Source organism: Ranitomeya imitator, chromosome 1 (assembly GCF_032444005.1).
Source record: "Ranitomeya imitator isolate aRanImi1 chromosome 1, aRanImi1.pri, whole genome shotgun sequence".
Taxonomy (NCBI): domain Eukaryota; kingdom Metazoa; phylum Chordata; class Amphibia; order Anura; family Dendrobatidae; genus Ranitomeya; species Ranitomeya imitator.
In genome coordinates, this window is record NC_091282.1 from 41,273,559 (window position 1) to 41,291,215 (window position 17,657).

Sequence of the window (17,657 nt, forward strand, 5' to 3'; positions counted from 1 at the left end):
GACAAATACATTAAACATGAGCAGATAACAAGGCACACGAGTACATAAGGAGGGAGGACCCTGCCCGCGAGGGCTCACAGTCTGCAGGGGGTGGGTGAGGATACACTAGGAGAGGGAAGAGCTGGCTGTGCGGCTGTTCAGTAGGTTGAGGATCACTGCAGGCTGTAGGCTTGTCGGAAGAGATGAGTCTTCAGGTTCTTTTTGAAGGTTTCTATGGTAGGCGCAAGTCTGATGTGTTGGGGTAGAGAGTTCCAGAGTATGGGGGAAGCACGGGAGAAGTCTTGGATGCGGTTATGGGAAGAAGAGATGAGAGGGGAGTAGAGAAGGAGGTCTTGGGAGGACCGGAGGTCGCGTGTAGGTAGGTACCGGGAGACCATGTCACAGATGTATGGAGGAGACAGGTTGTGGATGGCTTTGTATGTCAGTGTGAGGGTTTTGAACTGGAGTCTCTGGGCGATAGGAAGCCAGTGAAGGGCTTGACACAGGGGAGAGGCTGGGGAATAGCGGGGGGACAGGTGGATTAGTCGGGCAGCAGAGTGTAGGATGGATTGGAGTGGTGCCAGAGTGCTAGAGGGGAGTCCAGAGAGTAGGAGGTTGCAGTAGTCGAGGCGGGAGATGATAAGGGCATGCACTAGCGTTTTTGCAGTGTTGCGGTCAAGGAAAGCACGGATCCGGGAAATATTTTTGAGTTTGAGACGACAGGAGGAGGCAAGGGCTTGGATATGTGGCTTGAAAGAGAGGGCAGAGTCGAGGATCACCCCGAGGCACCGGGCGTGTGGGACTGGGGATAGTGAGCAGCCATTGACATTGATGGATAGGTCTGGTGGAGGGGTAGAGTGAGATGGGGGAAAGATGATGAATTCTGTTTTGTCCATGTTCAGTTGTAGAAAGCGAGCAGAAAAGAAGGCTGAAATGGCAGACAGACAGTGCGGGATTTTGGTAAGCAAGGAGGAGAGGTCAGGTCCGGAGAGGTAGATCTGCGTGTCGTCAGCGTAGAGATGGTACTGCATACCGTGGGATTCTATGAGCTGTCCCAGGCCGAAAGTGTAGATGGAGAAGAGTAGGGGTCCTAGAACAGAGCCTTGAGGAACACCGACTGACAAGGGGCGAAGTGAGGAGGTGGTGTGGGGGAGGGAGACACTGAATGTTCGGTCTGTCAGATATGACGAGATCCAGGAAAGGGCCAAGTCTGTGATGCCAAGGGATGAGAGGATTTGCAGCAAAAGGGAGTGGTCTACAGTGTCAAAGGCAGAAGACAAGTCCAGGAGAAGGAGGACAGAGTAGTGTCGCTTGCTCCTGGCAGTTAGTAGGTCATTGGTGACTTTAGTTAGGGCAGTTTCAGTTGAGTGATGGGAACGGAAGCCTGATTGTAACCGATCAAAGAGGGAGCAGGAGGAGAAGTGGGAGGACAGTTCAAGATGGACGTGTTGCTCCAGCAATTTGGAGGCATAAGGGAGAAGAGATATTGGGCGATAGCTAGACACAGAGGATGGGTCGAGGGAGGGCTTTTTGAGGATGGGTGTGATCTTGGCATGCTTGAAGGATGAGGGAAAGACACCTGTTGTGAGTGAGAGGTTGAAGAGGTGCGTTAGGGTTGGGATGAAGACCGTGGAAAGGTTAGGGATGAGGTGGGATGGGAGCGGGTCAAGCGTGCAGGTGGTGAGGTGTGATCTTGACAGGAGGGTGGAGAGCTGATCTTCTGTCATGGTGGAGAAGCTGGTTTTGGAGGAGCAGGGTTGAGCAGCTAAGAGGGGCAGTGGGCGCTGTGGGCCAAAGCTTTCTCTGATCGTATCGATCTTCTGTTTAAAGAAAGAGGCGAAGTCATCAGCAGAAATGAGGGGGGAGGGAGGAGGTGCGGGGGGACGGAGTAGAGAATTTAAAGTGTTGAAAAGCTGTTTAGGGTTGTGGGACAGGGAGGATATGAGGGATGAGAAGTAAGTTTGTTTTGCGGCAGTGAGCGCAGACTTGAAGCTGGCGAGGGACTGCTTGTATGCAGTGAAGTGGTCGGCAGAGTGGGATCGCTTCCATCTCCGCTCAGCAATCCTGGAAGCCCGTCTCAATTCTTTGGTCAGGCTGGTCAGCCAGGGCTGCCTGTTAATTGTACGAGTTTTACTATGCATGAGTGGGGCGGCCGAATCGAGTGTTGTTGTTATTGTGGTGTTATAAAAAGTGGCAGCAGCATCTGTGTCATGAAGGGAGGCTATGTCTGTGAGAGGGAGAAGGGACTCAGAGAGTGATTGTAAGTTGAGATGTTTGAGATTTCTGCGAGGGTGAGTGAGTTTGTGGAGTGGGGGTTGCACACTAGGAGAGGAGAGGGACGAGAATGTCAGTAGGTTGTGGTCAGACAGGGGGAGGGGTGTGTTAGTGAGATTAGTAAGGGAGCAGAGGCGGGTGAAGATGAGGTCCAGTGTGTGGCCATCTTTGTGAGTGGCCTCAGAGGACCATTGAGTGAGGCCAAAGGAGGCAGTCAGTGATAAAAGTTTAGAGGTAGCTGAGGTGAAAGTGTCAATGGGGACATTGAAATCACCCATGATGATAGTGGGGATGTCAACAGAGAGGAAATGAAGTAGCCAGGTGGTGAAGTGGTCGAGAAAGGTGGAGATGGCTAGTTCTGGGGGGCGGTAGATGACAGCCAGCTGGAGGTTGGAGGGGGAATAGATGCGGACAGAGTGCACCTCAAACGAGGGAAGAGTAGCGGAGGGTGGTAACGGGATTGGAGTAAAGGAGCAGGTGTCGGACAGGAGCAAGCCAACTTCTCCACCGCGTTTGTTGCTGGGGCGAGGGGTGTGAGAGAGGTGGAATCCGCCATAGGAGAGCGCAGCTGGAGAGGCCGAGTCAGAGGGGGTGAGCCAGGTTTCAGTGAGGCCGAGGAAGGAGAGTTTGTTGGTGATGAAGAGGTCATGGATAAATGGCAGTTTGTTGCAGATGGAGCGTGCGTTCCATAGTGCTCCAAGTAGGGGGAGCGGGGGAGTGGGGGCTGGATGAATGGGTATGAGGTTGTCGTGGTTGGGAAAACGTGCGGAGGATCGTGGCAGGGGGTTAGAAACGAGTGTGGGGATGAATTGGGGAGGGCCGGGATTTGGGGATATGTCACCAGCAATGAGGAGTAACAGACAGATCATTAGAAGGTGGGAGCAGGATAGGACATGATGTGGCCGTGTGTGTCTGGATAAAAAGGATTGTATGTGGAGGAACAGTTCTGAGGGGAAGGTGAGATGGCTGGGGAGTATGGAGGAAGAAATGACTAGTTCCTTACTAGGAGGAGGGATTGCAGGAGATTGTAAGAAGGAAAGTAGTATGGGGGTGAAAGAGAAAAGAAACCGAAACATTGTAGTGGTTGGTGTTCTGTTACCTTCCAGTCAATTCCAGTCCAATTCAGTCTAATTCAGAATCATAATTAAAAAGATGTAATTTAAAAGATGGAAGTTAAAAGATGATTTGCAGCAGACTGAGTCTATAGCAGACTCCTGCATGTGAATATATCCCCAGTTAAGGGCAATCAGGTGTGAATGAGGGGGTGGCTGGGTATGGGAGACCAGATGTAGAGAGTTAAGCAAAGGTCATAAAGTGAGGGAGGGGTAAGACTGACCACTCAAAGAGATGCCAGGATCACACAATGAGAGACATGAAAACAGGTCGTGGAAACAAGCTCATAGGTGAGAAAGCATACTAAAAGGATAATATGTGCTGCACCAAGACACTCAGATCCAGGGGAAGCATAGAAAAGCCAGTGCAATATACAGAGACACTCAGAAGCCAGGGAGAGCTGGGTAAAGTCAGTGCATACCATGGAAAATCAATGCAGTATACAGAGATATTCTGGAGCCAGGGAGAGCTGGGTAAAGTCAGTGCATACCATGGAAAATCAATGCAGTATACAAAGATATTCTGGAGCCAGGGAGAGCTGGGTAAAGTCAGTGCATACCATGGAAAATCAATGCAGTATACAGAGATATTCTGGAGCCAGGGAGAGCTGGGTAAAGTCAGTGCATACCATGGAAAATCAATGCAGTATACAGAGATATTCTGGAGCCAGGGAGAGCTGGGTAAAGTCAGTGCATACCATGGAAAATCAATGCAGTATACAGAGATATTCTGGAGCCAGGGAGAGCTGGGTAAAGTCAGTGCATACCATGGAAAATCAATGCAGTATACAGAGATATTCTGGAGCCAGGGAGAGCTGGGTAAAGTCAGTGCATACCATGGAAAATCAATGCAGTATACAGAGATATTCTGGAGCCAGGGAGAGCTGGGTAAAGTCAGTGCATACCATGGAAAATCAATGCAGTATACAGAGATATTCTGGAGCCAGGGAGAGCTGGGTAAAGTCAGTGCATACCATGGAAAATCAATGCAGTATACAGAGATATTCTGGAGCCAGGGAGAGCTGGGTAAAGTCAGTGCATACCTGTGGGAAGAGGAGAACAGCTCGATTAGATGGTGCAGATGATGATAATATTGTAGTAGTGATGAGTAGCCAAATGCATTCTAGAATTCAGTCTAATTCAGAATCATAATTAAAAAGATGTAATTTAAAAGATGGAAGTTAAAAGATGATTTGCAGCAGACTGAGTCTATAGCAGACTCCTGCATGTGAATATATCCCCAGTTAAGGGCAATCAGGTGTGAATGAGGTGTGAATTATATGATGCCCATATGTGCTCTTATGTTATGATGTATTATTAGTTATGCCTATCGACTTGTAGTACTGACCTATTGGAGCTCCATATTTCGCTATGCACGATTATCCCCTTTTTGAAAGCTAATTTCTTAATGCTTTAGTCACACTAAATGACTTACCAACAATCACGACCAGCGATACGACCGGGCCATGATCGTTAGTAAGTCGTAGTGTGGTCGCTGGGGAGCTGTCACACAGACAGCTCTCTCCAGCGACCAAGGATCAGGGGAACGACTTCGGCATCGTTGAAACTGTCTTCAACGATGCCGAAGTCCCCCTGCAGCACCCGGGTAACCAGGGTAAACATCGGGTTACAGTGCAGGGCCGCGCTTAGTAACCCGATATTTACCCTGGTTACCATTGTAAAAGTAAAAAAAAAACACTACATACTCACATTATGATGTCTGTCACGTCCCCCGGCGTCCACTGTGTCAGCGCCGGCAGTAACAGCGGTGACGTCACCGCTGTGCTCTGCTTTACAGCCGGCGCTGACACAGTGGACGCCGGGGGACATGACAGACATCAGAATGTGAGTATGTAGTGTTTTTTTTTTTTTTAACTTTTACAATGGTAACCAGGGTAAATATCGGGTTACTAAGCGTGGCCCTGGGCTTAGTAACCCGATGTTTACCCTGATTACAAGTGAACACATCGCTGGATTGGTGTCACACACGCCGATCCAGCGATGACAGCAGGTGATCAGCGACCAAAAAATGGTCCTGATCATTCCCCAACGACCAATGATCTCCCAGCAGGGGCCCGATCGTTGGTCGCTGTCACACATAATGAGATCGTTAGCGGGATCGTTGCTACGTCACCAAAAGCGTGACGTTGCAACGATATCGTTAACGATTTTGTTGTGTGACGGTACCTTAAATAATATTGTTACTTAAAAAATGTAATCCTGGGGACCATTAATCAATGTGTCCCAGTTAATTACTGCTTTCCTCCTTTGTTGTAAAAAGGCCTTTGGGTGCCAAAATTCCCATATATTGTTGCATATAATTTATTATAGTAGAGAGCACAGGGCACTATATGATAGCATTTCAGTTAGATGATGTAGATAAATTGAACCTTACATTTTCAGCAATCTTTCCCCTGACAAGTCATCCATGTCTGTCTACGCGTTGTCTCTGCCCCAACTTCACCTTTGCTGTCTCACGAGTCCCCAGAAACCCACAGTTGTACCCTATTGGACACCTGGTTCGTACCTGCTGAAGCTGAGCTCCCCCTTTTCTCCGATCCACTTTCCAAGCTTTAAAGGGAACCTGTCACCCCCAAAATCGAAGGTGAGCTAAGCCCACCGGCATCAGGGACCTATCTACAGCATTCTGTAATGCTGTAGATAAACCCTGATGTAACCTGAAAGATGAGTAAAAGAGGTCACATTATACTCACCCAGGGGCGATCCCACTGTGGTCCAGTCCGATGGGTGTCACGGTCCGGGGCCTCCCATCTTCTTACGATGACGTCTTCTTCTTGTCTTCACATTGCGGCTCTGGTGCAGGCGTACTTTGTCTGCCCTGTTGAGGGCAGAGCAAAGTACTGCAGTGCGCAGGCGCCGGGAAAGGTCAGAGAGGCCCGGGGCCTGCGCACTGCTGTACTTTGCTCTGCCCTCAACAGGGCAGACAGTACGCCTGCGCCGGAGCCGCAGCGTGACTACAAGAAGAGGGCATCATCTTAAGAAGATGAGAGGCCCCGGACCAGACCGCGACACCCATCGGATGGGACCGCCCGCCCAGGTTAGTATAATCTAAGCTCTTTTTCTCATCTTTCAGGACACATCGGGGACTTATCTACAGCATTACAGAATGCTGTAGATAAGCCCCTGATGCCGATGAGCTTAGCTCACCTTCGATATTGGGGGTGACAGGTTCCCTTTAACAATTTTTTGGCTGTGTCTGCTATTTCTTAATCCAGTTACATGCTTGTTATTAATGTCTCCTTTTGTTCACACGCCCAACTTGTGGCCTTTTTTCATGCTTCTAACACCAGCTAGTCACTAACCAGGAAGCATCCGCCTAATCCTCTCACATCTCCTTCCCACTGCAGAGTGTGGTACTTGGTAATCGTTTCTTGCCCAGGTGACTTTATTACAACATATTTTTTACCGTAAAACTATCTAATAGTCACATTTCTACATTAAAACATCACAAGTGCATATTGTCACACCACACACAACATTAGATCATTCAATTTAACATGAAACTAGCAATAACAAAGCTTCACGAGCTGTGAGCCACCTTGCACTCGTTTACAACTCAACCAATGCCCAAGTCACCCATGATTTTTAAGCACCGTTCCCCCATTTTACACTGTCTGAGCTTTTCTACTTTCCGAGTCTGAAAAGCTACCTTTGTTCTTACTCAATGTTGGCATAAATCTAGCTTATATTCTTAAACCACTCTTCTTGTCTACTGCCCGTTCTGACCTTCACCTGATCTCCACTTATGTGAACATTCTTCTTTTGCTCAGTCTCACCACTCTTAATGGCACCTCAACTTGGTGACTTCTGCTCATCTACCGATCAGCTAACCAAGACTACTCATTAATTTCCCTGAAATTCAATGTAGGAAAGTCCCCACGTCCTTTCTAAAGTGAAGAATACACAGACCTTTCGACACCAGCTCAAGGTTACCTTTTGCCAAACTCATTTGTGACCCTGTACATCCACATTACTAGTTTACCACCATTACAGTATTTTTTATGAACATTGAGAAATATTGCCTTCTAAGTACTTGTGTCAAGATGCAAATTGTTGAGGAATAAGCCACTGCTGACACAGCATACAAAGTTGTCTTCATCTATTATTATCAGTCTCTGCCATGCTTAAATACGCTTCTTTATTGGATATTGGAGGGTGGCTTTGATATCCGTCTCTTTGATTATCATCTACAATACCTCATTACATCATACTATCTCTCCAGGGTTGGGTTGGTCTGTTGCCTGGTTTTCGAAAGTCATCTTCTGTTTCACGTCCATCACTTTGGAAGGGCCGCGGCTGAATACAAAGTGACTGTAGCACGTTTACCATACAAACTTTTTTTAAATTGTCCTTTATTCTGAAACTTTTGCCATTTCACTGTCCTCTGCATGGACAGATATCTGACTTCAATGAAGTAATTACATTTCTACACTCACGGACTCTCTCACCATGTAGTTTAGATTTCATTTTGTAGGCAGATATGAAACATATTCATACCAGCCTCCTGCTAATAATAAATTAAACTCTTCAGAGGCGCATTGCCCTTATCAAGGCCAAATAATGATATTCTTTATTCCTACATTATTTAATGGCCGGCTGAGAGGAAGGTGAACCAGTGCTTAGTTTATGTCCTTCATATCTCTTTCTGTTGATTATTTGGCTTAATTAAAAAAAAATGGGAGATTGTGTTTCCATTTCTGCTGCTCATTTGAGATAGTACGAAAAAATGGAATTGAATATTTGTTTTTCATGCGGACAAGAACATAATGAAATGAATGGTCATGGCGAAGGGTATAAGCTGGAGTAACCACTATTTGATTAAGCTATAAATATTTGAGACAAAATCTTTCAATAAGATTAAAATGGAGCTAATGTACCAACCAAACAAACAGTGCAACTTGGCAATGCCTAACCATAAGTAATATATGCTACTGGCTTACTAAACAAAAAAGATCTCTATAAAAGTCTGTGAGACTCACAGGGACATACAGATGAGTCCTTCCTTACTTTTTCTTTTGGCTCAGTGTATCCCGAATTGAGTGGAGTGAGATAACTAGCTTTGGAAAAGACATGATTGTGTGATACTCTGTCGAGAGACATTTATTTGTCTAGGTGTGGCCACCCAATGGATGTGTCATGAGATGCGGCTGGCTGAGGCTTTTTCAAGTAGGTCTCAAAAATGTATTAAACATGTATCATGAGATGTTGACTTCTTTAGAGCGTCAAGGGCAGACACATATGTGCCTACTAAAGTTGAGCCCTGGATTTGGTTAGGGCAGGTTTAGGAAGGAATTCAATTCACATCCAATTCATCAAATTGGCTGGGAAGGACTTAAAAATAATCATCTTACACTTATCTCTCGTTGGCCGTCAGCGTACCTGTCCTGCTGCTGCTGGTACTCCAATTGTCATTTCTATCTTCCTACCGGCAGGGTTTCCCATTCATTATGCCACATGACGTTATGTGGGTAATATGTGGTCACGTAGGGTGGAGCATATGTCATTGATATGTGTCACACCTCATGCGATAATGTCTGGTTGAGTAAATGGAATATCCGACCAGAAGGAAGATAGCAGATAGAGGATAGTATAGTCGATCGGTGCACCAGTTATTCACAGAAGTGAAAATAAGATTTGTTTAACTCTTTTCTAGTCCTCTATAGTACTTCAAATTCCCAGCTTCCATTTTTTTGGATTCAACCAAAGGGAACCACAAGAAATTCAGATTCTGGTGTGATCAGAATTTGTTTCCCTCATCTCTAGAACCTACAGGGGCATGCAATGGTAGCAAAAATATATAGGTCTTTGGACCCTATGGGAAATCTATAACAGGGCCTACAAAAATCCATATGTCATTTGTAGCACACTTTTTTATGTGGCACAAAGGTTTTTAGGCTCCTTGCAGACATCAGGGTCCAGGTCTTTCATGGAACCCTGTATAGCTAAGAGTCTTTTTGCTAGTAGTGGGTTTTGTAAAATGGGGTGTAGATTTTATATTTCTCTTTTATGTTTTATCCTAACTGAAAAACTCACATTTGGTCAGTTTCCTTCAGTATCCTTAGAAGTATGGCTGTGAGGTAATGGCAGGTAATATTGGCCTTGATGATGGATAATATTGTGACATCAATACGGGCTCGCTCACACTGGTGAGTAGCATCTGATTATTCCCTCATGCGAAAGAACCGGATGCTATATGCAAATGACCCGCGTGTCATTTTACTGTATTCTGATTCTCTTGCATGAGAGAATCGTAGAACAGGTGTGAAAGAGACGGAGAAAGTAATTTCTCCATTTCCTCCATTGCCGATGTCCGCAGTCTGCATTCTGATGACGTCCAAGTGGACCCGGATGTTTCACATGCACCCATAGCCTTGTATGGGTGAGTGCGATCCAACTCTCGGATAATCGCCGATCCACCCCGTACTATAACATTGGGTAGAGTGCTATCCGAATAAACATCACATAGCACTCGGCCGTGTTATACAGAAGTGTGAGCGAGCCCTAAGAGTTTATGGGCACAATTCTGTTTTACCAAAAAGTTCCTCCTTCTCACTGGAAAACTCCACATGGAAGCCACTGACTAATGACACATTGATTTTTCGATGTTGTTGTTGGTGAATTGTTTAGTCTAAGTTAAGTGCTTCCTTGTTTCCAGACCTCAAATAAATAACTAGGGCATGGAGCAATTACAAAGAGCACGTCTCTAAGTCTTATATTCTCTGGAGGACTCAGCACAACAGATTTGTATGGACATGAAGTAATACTTCATTTCTCCTTTGGGGGTGCTGCAAAAAAATTGTACAGCTGCAGTCAAATTCCTTCACAGATTACCAAAAATTTTCAGGGGTTTAGGCAACTAAAAAAAGATTTGAACCAAGTTACGCTATAAAAAAAATGTTTAAAAAGAATATTCACGTCTCCAAACTGCTTTTTGTTATTTCTACACTTCTTTAATGTTAAAAGTTACTTTTTTTTTCTAAGACTTATGTATCAGACTCTACTTTTCGTGATGAAGCTTTTATCTTCAGCTTAGGTTCCCATTGTGAAAAATTATTTTTCATTCCCGTTAATGTATGCAGCGGCAGCTCGAGTGAAAACAAGTCATACATCTCTTACAATTTAACAAGACAAGAACAAAAACAATGTGTATTAGAGAGAAGAACCCCAAAGCATTGTTTATGTATGAAGTTCTCTATTATCTTGAGTTTACACTGCAGTTAACAGACTGATGGGAATTTGTATTTCCGAATGCTCAAAGGAATTGAATCAGCATAAATAAAATCCTTCTAATTTGAGTATTTAAAGATAATTACAGAATGGAAAAAGAACATAAAAACATCTACTACTACTACTAATAATAACGAAAATGATGAAAGTTATAATATATAAAAACAATAAAAATAAACTACTACGATTGACATCGGCGTTTTCTCTGATCCCAGGTGGGAATCGTCAAACACAAGTAACCACATGGCCACTATTAAACGTCAGTGTTCTGGAAATTAACTACCAACCTCTTCCGTCACATATTTAGAGACCCAGAATGGAAAACGGTTTGTCATAGAGATATGTTCTTTTTGAAGCACAAGTAGAATACAAGAGATCAGATCTAAACAATGAACACTGGAAGGACAAGGTGTTACACTTGAGAAATATAATGCATGAATTGCTTTCTCATGTCGATTGCCTCTCTACAATCTGAGTACCGTAATTCATTAATCTATAAGAAAAAATATACTTTACTAACAGACAATGATATTATATCAATACAAAGGCGCTAAATTAATGACGTATCCAACGAGGATCGGGAAATCCTTCACATCAAGTTCACATTGTTGATACATTCATTTAGCAGTGGTCCTAATGATATTCACAATGAGCTAGTCAGTTATTCATTAATCTCCTAGGAAGGTCTTCAAAATTAAACCACTTCGGATCTGTATGGAAAGTCAACCGCAATGTATTATGTGTCCACTGGGCAATGGAGAGATTAATAGTAATTATGGGGCTCTGCAACAAAGCAAAACTCAGGCCGTATATGGTTCATTATCATTGCGTTATGAACCAGAAGATCAGAATATGTATAACATGTCTGTGACCTTTGTAAAGTCAATCATTGCCTTGTATTCCCTCTGTTGCTCAGGTGTTATGCGTCTGTTTGTATGTTTTGATACACAGAGCCAAGAGCAGAAAATTGCCACAATTTTTTAACATGAATCCCATTTGCATTCATGGAAATTATGAGACCAACTCTTACATGTATTATTGCCTAGCCATAATATTTTCATACACCACAGTCAGAAATCCCCAAGCCAGAAAAGTTATGTTTGTAACCATATTATTGTCACGCACAGTGTAGGAAAGGCTAAGTGCAACATGAAGGGATAAGACAAAGGGAACCAAACACTAGGGAAGGGGGGAGTGGAGACCCCTAGACAGCTATAATGTCACCCTGCCTGCCCTATCATCCCTATATAAGTTCTGCACCTATCACCGAGCAGAATATCTAATCCCCTGCCTGACTCTGGCAATAAGCCCTGCACTGGGAAGGACAGGATGAGCACTAGTCAATCCCAGTAACACTAAGGACAACAAGGATAAATTAAACAAGGGGAGTAGTTAGCTTAGGTAGACTCAGAGAGAAACACAGAGATCCTCCAGAACTTCAAAGAGGATGGTAGCAGACTGCTACAGCTCCAAGCTTCAACAGGAAAGTGCAAACAGAAAATATCACCTGCACTTGCCAGCAGCAAGCAGGAAGTATATTAACACTCAGGTCTAGGTTTGGCCATTAGCTGGGGGAGGTGGCCACCGGGTCATAGCGTCAGCTCTTATGGGCAAGGTCCTCTCTCCTGTAGAGTGACAGCTCTTATGGGCAGGGTCTTCTCTCCAGTCGAGTGTCAGCTTTGACAGTAAAGCTTTTGAAATATGTTATAACTATATAAAGAAACATTATTATATTATCTAAACTAGAATTAGTAGTTATTCTCATTTTCTAAAAGGACTCAAGCTAAGAATATAACTCCAATTTTTTCCCTGCCCCTGCCTATTCGCCATCACATTAACACTATTCACAGACTTTGTAGCTACTGTATTTATTCATGTATGTACATGTGGCTGACATAACAATACAAGAAAACTGAATGTCGTTATACCTATGAACCCGTGTGCTCCAGATTCTCGTAGTTTAATCTGCAGATTATTGACCTTTGCAGAATCTGCTTGTTCAATTCTAAGTTCCTTGTAACACCAGCATTAAGATGTGTATTTTGGAAGATTATCTTCTTCTTAGCAATAACATCCTTATTCAGGAATTCAGCATGGGATAACTTCTTCCTCGCTCAATGGCTGCCATTTTTAATACCAATATCTACTCCTAATCCATCCTACTTAAAAGGCTTTAATGATGACGCACGAGAAAAATTGTCACAAGAAAAAAAAATCAGGAGTAAAGGACACAGTGTTTTACAAGAAAGCACAGCTTTCTGCTTTTAGTCGAAAATTTATGTTGTAGGACTTAGCGTCAGTAAGCTGCAATAAAGGTCAATATAAATAAAAACACGTTTATAGTTAATTATTGTTATTACGTCTTTACTTTAAGCTTAGATAAAAAGCAAACAACATTTATGAGTACTGCACTTTATCTTCCCATATCATCTCACTTTTTTTTTTAATGTGCTTTTGTTTTGTTTGCAGAACCAAGCTCCCATTATGTCATTTCTTTGAAAGCTTTTAATAATGCCGGAGAAGGGGTCCCTCTATATGAAAGTGCCACAACTCGATCTCAAACCGGTAGGTGGAAAAAGGCTTTTTCTTTGATGTGGTTTCATAGGTTATTTTTTTTTTCCAGAACCTTCTCATTGCATAAAATGAACAGGAACATGAATAGACATTAAGCAATATGGCTTAATGTGTTATAATTATTGTTCATTAATGTGCTGCACTTAACATAGAAAAAGACAGATTTTGTTTCAAGGAAAACAGAATAATAGCCCATTTAATACAAATACTGTATGGATCAACACAAACAACAAGCTCTTAAAGCAGACTCTGAGAAATATTTTCCGTGGCTGTATAATTTGTTTTTATTTTTTAACAGAAAAATGTATTGGTGTTTTCTATCAGTTAAGAGTTTATCTGTAAATAAAAAGAAACAACAATTTCCCCCAAATTCTAATTTTATTCTACAGGTTTTATTTATTTTATTTTTTTTAATGTCCAGTAGCTATAGATTGCAATAAAAAATAAAATCACCTCAATTATAGAAAAATGATAATGTGTGTAAAGCGCTGCGGAATATGTTAGCGCTATATAAAAATAAATATTATTATTATTATAAGTATTCTTGTTAATGATACTTTTTTCGCTTAACTTTAACTAAATACAATGCAATGGTGTTTCTTATTAATTAAAATAAGTTTATGCAGAAATTCTAAGAAGCAAAATTTTTCCCCAAATTCTAATTTTTTAATTAAATAAAAATTCGATTTTGAAATCAATTTCTTCACTTTTTTTATTTTTATTTTCGACTGTCCAGTAGTTATTAATTGCAATAGAAATACAAAAACCCACAATTAAATAGACATATTCTACTTAATGACAATTTTTCCCTCTGAACCATAAGTAAATCAAATGCATTTGTGTGTTTTATTAAGTAAGTAAAGTTAATGCAAAAATTATAAAAAGCAACAATTTCCCCCGAATTCTAATTTTGAAATTAATTAAAAATTCAATTTTGAATTTTTTTTTTAAGTCCAGTAGTTATTGATTGAATTGAAAAATACAATCAACCAAATTAAATAGACATATTCTACTTAATGATCATTTAAATCCAGTATGTTACTGTTTTCTATCAATTAATACAAGTTTATGAATAAATGATAAGACGCAATAATTTCCCGTAGATTCTAATTGAGGGAAAAAATGAAATTTGAAATAAATCTTTTTTTTAAATTTCCACATTTAATAGCCATATTCTATCTAATGATTTTTTTTTCATCGGGGCCCTAACAAAAGGCAGTAGAAATTATCATATAATATAATATTACTATAATGAAAACAATAAATCTAATAAATATATATTTTATTTTTTTAGACTTTATTTTTTGGGGGTAATCTAAGATAATGTCATTCTAAGTGTTTATGCTTTGTGACTTTATTTGATGGAATATTCTCACGATGTTCCTCTCTTGTATGAACTGTATGTCATTGAGAGTACAAAAGTCTGAAAACATATAGCACCCCAAAAGGGAACCCCGTAAAATAGTCCGATCACATTCAATCTGAAAGATCACCAAGAAAAAAACAAATGTTAATGAAGTAGATTTTCGTATGAACTATTCCCAAAAGAAATAGTCCAGGGAGCTTTGCTTTTCATTTCACTTGTCCTCTGTCCCATCATACTGCCTGAATCAATATGTAATTTCTATTTCATTGTAAAATATTATAATATATATCACTTGTTTTCTAAAAACACAATTTTGCTACGAAATATTCTGGAGTGAAAATCAATACAGATAACATCACTGGCTCTGTGTGATAAACGAGACCGGGCCGGCTAAGTAAAATTAAATATTTTATTTGATCTGAAAAGTGTTCGACGTGTTATCTTTTTATTCATTATTTTTATATTATTTTGATATTTTTTCGCTATTTTTCTTTTTACTTTAGACACGTATATTATGATATATTTAATTTACATTTATATGTACGATACATAATAGAGGATAACTTTTCTGAAAGATGAACTCATCTCCTTGAGCCAGAGAGGCAACAAGGCAACAGCTCTTACACTTGCAGACATGGTCTGTTAATGTCTTTCATGGATATCCATTTATTTAAAACATTGCTGTGAGGAAACGAGGTGTCGACGGGTGCCTAGCCGAAACCGCATGGACCAGGGATCGTCCCGCCTAACGCCAGCTCTCCCGTTAAATGTGGTCATAACGCTAGTCAGAGAACACAGGGTTAGGGTAAGGCAGTGTGGCAATACTTTATTGAACCACAACACACCATAGCCAACAGAACAGTCTCAGCAATTACCCCAACATAGTGCACATTACAGGGTCTCACTCTTCCGCTGTCTCGCCAGGATAATGGTAGATGTTATATCAGAGCTCCCAGAGTCGCTATTCCACCTGTGATTCACACTCAGAGAAGAGGTAACGACAAACGTAGGGAGATGTGTTGTGAATTCTGTGGCCAAGCTCCCTCCTGTGGTCATGAGTGGTACTGCGGCTGGTTCTGTCTATGAGCTTCCTTTGGTGGATGAGAGTGGTACTGCGGCTTCTGAGTTTCCTTCCTCAGGTGATGAGGTTAAGTCGTTAGGTGCTGCTCTATTTAACTCCACCTGGTTCTTTGATCCTGGCCTCCAGTCAATGTTCTAGTATTGGTCTTGCTTCCTCCTGGATCGTTCCTGTGGCCTCTTTATCCTGCATAAGCTAAGTTCTGCTTGTGTTATTTTTTGCTATATTTTCTGTCCAGCTTGCTATATTGGTTTTTCTTGCTTGCTGGAAGCTCTGAGACGCAGAGGGAGCACCTCCGTACCGTTAGTCGGTGCGGAGGGTCTTTTTGCCCCTCTGCGTGGTTGTTTGTAGGTTTTTGTGTTGACCGCAAAGCTATCTTTCCTATCCTCGGTCTATTCAGTAAGTCGGGCCTCACTTTGCTAAATCTATTTCATCTCTGTGTTTGTATTTCATCTTTACTCACAGTCATTATATGTGGGGGGCTGCCTTTTCCTTTGGGGAATTTCTCTGAGGCAAGGTAGGCTTATTTTTCTATCTTCAGGACTAGTTAGTTTCTCAGGGTGTGCCGAGTTGCATAGGGAGCGTTAGGCGCAATCCACGGCTACCTCTAGTGTGGTGTGTTAGGATTAGGGATTGCGGTCAGCAGAGTTCCCACATCTCAGAGCTCGTCCTTTGTTTTTGGTAATTGTCAGGTCACTTTGTGTGCTCTGTACCTCTATGTCCATTGTGATTCTGAATTACCTGTTCATAACAGTACTGGAGGCCCAAAGTACTAATGCTTCTCAATAGAGGGAAAAGAGAAGTTCTGAGACCATTTTTTTTTCTTTGCACTGTGTTCTGTCTCTCTTTTCCCCTTTACATCAGGGTGGTTCAGAACACAGGTGTGGACATGGACATTCAGGGTCTGTTCTCTTTGATGGATAATCTCGCTATAAATGTACAGAATATTCAAGATTTAGTGGTTCAGAATCCTATGTTGGAACCTAAGATTCCTATTCCTGAGTTATTTTCTGGCGATAGAGCAAAGTTTTTGAATTTTAAAAATAATTGTAAACTATTTCTGGCTCTGAAACCCCGCTCCTCTGGTGATCCAGTTCAACAAGTTAAGATCATTATTTCTTTATTACGTGGCGACCCTCAAGACTGGGCATTTTCCCTTGCGCCAGGAGATCCTGCATTATGTAATATTGATGCGTTTTTTCTGGCGCTCGGATTGCTGTACGACGAACCCAATTCAGTGGATCAGGCAGAGAAAAATTTGCTGGCTTTGTGTCAGGGTCAGGATGAGACAGAGATTTATTGTCAGAAGTTTAGAAAGTGGTCCGTGCTCACTCAATGGAATAACTGTGCGCTGGCAGCTATATTCAGAAAGGGTCTCTCTGAAGCCCTTAAAGATGTCATGGTGGGATTTCCTATGCCTGCTGGTCTGAATGAGTCTATGTCTTTGGCCATTCAGATCGGTCGACGCTTGCGCGAGCGTAAATCTGTGCACCATTTGGCGGTATTATCTGAGCATGAACCTGAGCCTATGCAGTGCGATAGGACTTTGACCAGAGCTGAAAGGCAAGAACACAGACGTCAGAATGGTCTGTGTTTCTACTGTGGTGATTCCACTCATGCTATCTCCGATTGTCCTAAGCGCACTAAGCGGTTCGCTAGGTCTGCCACCATTGGTACGGTACAGTCGAAATTTCTTTTGTCCGTTACTTTGATCTGCTCTTTGTCTTCCTATTCTGTCATGGCATTTGTGGATTCAGGCGCTGCCCTGAATTTGATGGACTTGGAGTATGCTAGGCGCTGTGGGTTTGTCTTGGAGCCCTTGCAGTGTCCTATTCCATTGAGAGGAATTGATGCTACGCCTTTGGCCAAGAATAAGCCTCAGTATTGGACCCAGCTGACCATGTGCATGGCTCCTGCGCACCGGGAGGATACTCGCTTTCTGGTGTTGCATAATCTGCATGATGTGGTCGTGTTGGGGTTGCCATGGCTACAAGTCCATAACCCAGTATTAGATTGGAAATCAATG

The 17,657-nt window shown here is 42.4% G+C and overlaps 1 protein-coding gene across 1 annotated transcript in view; it reads left to right on the forward strand.

The window, feature by feature from the left end:
• DCC (DCC netrin 1 receptor) overlaps nucleotides 1-17,657 on the forward strand; it is a 1,008,503-nt gene that overhangs the window by 866,191 nt on the left and 124,655 nt on the right. Inside the window, exon 16 of the mRNA XM_069745998.1 lies at nucleotides 13,083-13,178. Within this exon, the coding sequence (XP_069602099.1) occupies nucleotides 13,083-13,178 (96 nt within the window). The remainder of the gene's footprint in view (nucleotides 1-13,082; nucleotides 13,179-17,657) is intronic.